The 2,429-nt window shown below is 64.6% G+C and overlaps 1 protein-coding gene across 2 annotated transcripts in view; it reads left to right on the top strand.

Annotated features, from left to right (window-relative positions):
• The window catches only part of FGR (FGR proto-oncogene, Src family tyrosine kinase), a 9,945-nt gene extending 7,547 nt beyond the window's left edge, over positions 1 to 2,398 (top strand). For both annotated transcript variants that reach the window (XM_010576180.1, XM_010576179.1), the window contains 5 exons: positions 444 to 623; positions 833 to 909; positions 991 to 1,144; positions 1,561 to 1,692; positions 1,958 to 2,398. In XM_010576180.1, coding sequence (XP_010574482.1) covers positions 444 to 623; positions 833 to 909; positions 991 to 1,144; positions 1,561 to 1,692; positions 1,958 to 2,166 — 752 coding nt within the window. In that variant the 3' untranslated portion in view covers positions 2,167 to 2,398. The remainder of the gene's footprint in view (positions 1 to 443; positions 624 to 832; positions 910 to 990; positions 1,145 to 1,560; positions 1,693 to 1,957) is intronic.
• The last annotated feature ends 31 nt before the right edge of the window (positions 2,399 to 2,429 follow it).

Genomic DNA, 2,429 nt, shown 5'->3' with positions numbered 1-2,429 from the left:
GGGGGGGGGGGGGGGGGGGCACGGGGGGGCAGGAGCAGTCCGGTCCTGCCCTGGCAGGCAGCATCACGGGATGCCAGGCGGTACCCACTGCTGTGGGGGAGATGGCAGCTTGGCACAGGCTCCCCTGTGGAGGGTTGGGGTATGGGGTAAGGTTGGTATTAGGAGATGAGCTCACAGGTGCCCTGTCCTCATGCCGTGGGGTGAGGGGGACTCCTTGTCCTGGGTGGGGTCTGGTGGTATCATGCCCCTTCCTTGCCCTGCCCTGATTTCCTTGCTCCTCCATCCATGCATCCCTCCCTCCCTCCATCCATCATCCATCCATGCAAGCATGCACCCATGCATCCCTCCATCCATGCATCCCTCCATCCACGTACCCCTCCATCCCGGCCCTGCCGGGGCCGGCTGTCCCCTGGGCTCGCGGTGACCCCGTGTCCCCGGCCCAGGCACGTGGAACGGCACGACGAAGGTGGCGGTGAAGACGCTGAAGCCGGGCACCATGTCACCGGAGGCCTTCCTGGAGGAGGCGCAGATCATGAAGCGGCTGCGGCACGACAAGCTGGTGCAGCTCTACGCCGTCGTGTCGGAGGAGCCCATCTACATCGTCACGGAGTTCATGAGCCAGGGTGAGTGGGGGGCACTGCCCGAGGCACCCCCCCAGTTTTTTCTTCCCCCAGTTTTTCTTCCCCCCGATCTTCCGCAAACCTCACCCTGCCTGGGCACAGCTGGGGTGGGCAGGGAGCTGGTCCCCGGGCTGGGGGCTTGCAGGGGAGGGCACCCTTGGGTGGGCACGGCTGCTTCTTGGACGCTTTGACTGGCACCCTCTGCCTTGCAGGCAGCTTGCTGGATTTCCTAAAGGATGGGGACGGCCGCTACCTGAAGCTGCCCCAGCTGGTGGACATGGCTGCCCAGGTACTGGGAAGACTGGCACGGGGTGGGGGTTCCCCCCAGGGGATGCATCCGGAGGGGTCCTCACTGCTTCCCCCCACCCAGATCGCGGCGGGCATGGCCTACATTGAGCGGATGAACTATATCCACCGGGACCTCCGCGCTGCCAACATCCTGGTGGGAGACAACCTGGTGTGCAAGATCGCTGACTTCGGCCTCGCTCGCCTCATCGAGGACAACGAGTACACAGCGCGCCAGGGTGAGCCAATTTGGTGCCCCGCTCTTTTGGGGATCGCTGCCCTGTCCCCTCTGTGCTGCATCCCACCCTGGGCCTGGGGGTGGTCATCTCCAATTCTGGGTGTCTTGGGTGATGGGTGCCCCAGGTGATGGGTGCCCCAGGTGATGGGTACCCCAGGGAATGGGTATCCTGGGTGATGGAAACCCCGGATGATGGGTACCCCGGCTGATGGGTGTCCCAGGGGATGGGTGCCCAAGCTGATGGGTACCCGGGTGCAGGGTGCCCCTGAGTGCAGGACAGCCTCAGTGCAGGGTGCCTCTGGTGCAAGATGTCCCAGGTGTGGGGTGTCGCTGGTGCTGGGTGCCCCAGGTGTGGGGTACCTGGGGTTCGGGTGCAGTGGGGTGCCCCAGCCATGGCTGACCTGCCTCCCCTTGCAGGTGCCAAGTTCCCCATCAAGTGGACAGCCCCAGAGGCCGCGCTTTTTGGGAAGTTCACCATCAAGTCGGACGTCTGGTCCTTTGGCATCCTCCTGACTGAGCTGGTGACCAAAGGCCGGGTGCCCTACCCAGGTACAGCCCCACCGGGGCAGCGGGCACCCTTGGGGCAGGCTGGGCAGCAGGGTACGGACAGGGCAGGGGCTGACCCTCCCCAGCACTGCCACCGGCAAGGCTTGCTCTGTGCCTCAGTTTCCCCATCAGAGAGACCAGCGCTAAGCTGGGCTCCCTATTCAAACCACAGGGCAATGCCACTGTGTCCCTTGGCGTGCCTCAGTTTCCCCACTGGCTTGTCCCGTGGGGTTGCTGGTTGCTGAGAGGAGTGGTCCTTGTCACACAGGGATGAACAACCGGGAGGTGCTGGAGCAAGTAGAGCGGGGGTACCGCATGCAGTGCCCGGGCAACTGCCCCCCGTCCCTGCACGAAGTGATGGTGCAGTGCTGGAAGCGGGAGCCTGAGGAGCGTCCCACCTTCGAGTACCTCCAGTCCTTCCTCGAGGACTACTTCACCGCCACCGAGCCCCAGTACCAACCGGGGGACAACCAGTGACCCGGTGCTGGCACCCCCCAGCCGGGGTCTGGGGTGGTTTTTGGGCAATTCTCGCCCTTTTTGCAGGGCAGTTGTTGCTCCCTTTGCCTGTGCCCCCCCCTCCAAAACGCCTGTCGGGGGGTGCCCTGGGGAGGACAGGGGGCTTTGCACGAAGATTTTGGACTCGGAGAGGGGGCAAAGCTGCCCCCCCAGCCCCCCTTCCCCTGCCTCGGCCCCTCTCTTGTTGCCTTTACACCCAGCTTTGAACCTGAGAAGTGCTTTGG

Source organism: Haliaeetus leucocephalus, unplaced genomic scaffold (assembly GCF_000737465.1).
Source record: "Haliaeetus leucocephalus isolate CR32 unplaced genomic scaffold, Haliaeetus_leucocephalus-4.0 Scaffold517, whole genome shotgun sequence".
NCBI classification, from domain to species: domain Eukaryota; kingdom Metazoa; phylum Chordata; class Aves; order Accipitriformes; family Accipitridae; genus Haliaeetus; species Haliaeetus leucocephalus.
Note: the sequence above shows the minus strand (reverse complement) of the source record. Positions and strands in the feature narration are given on the sequence as shown.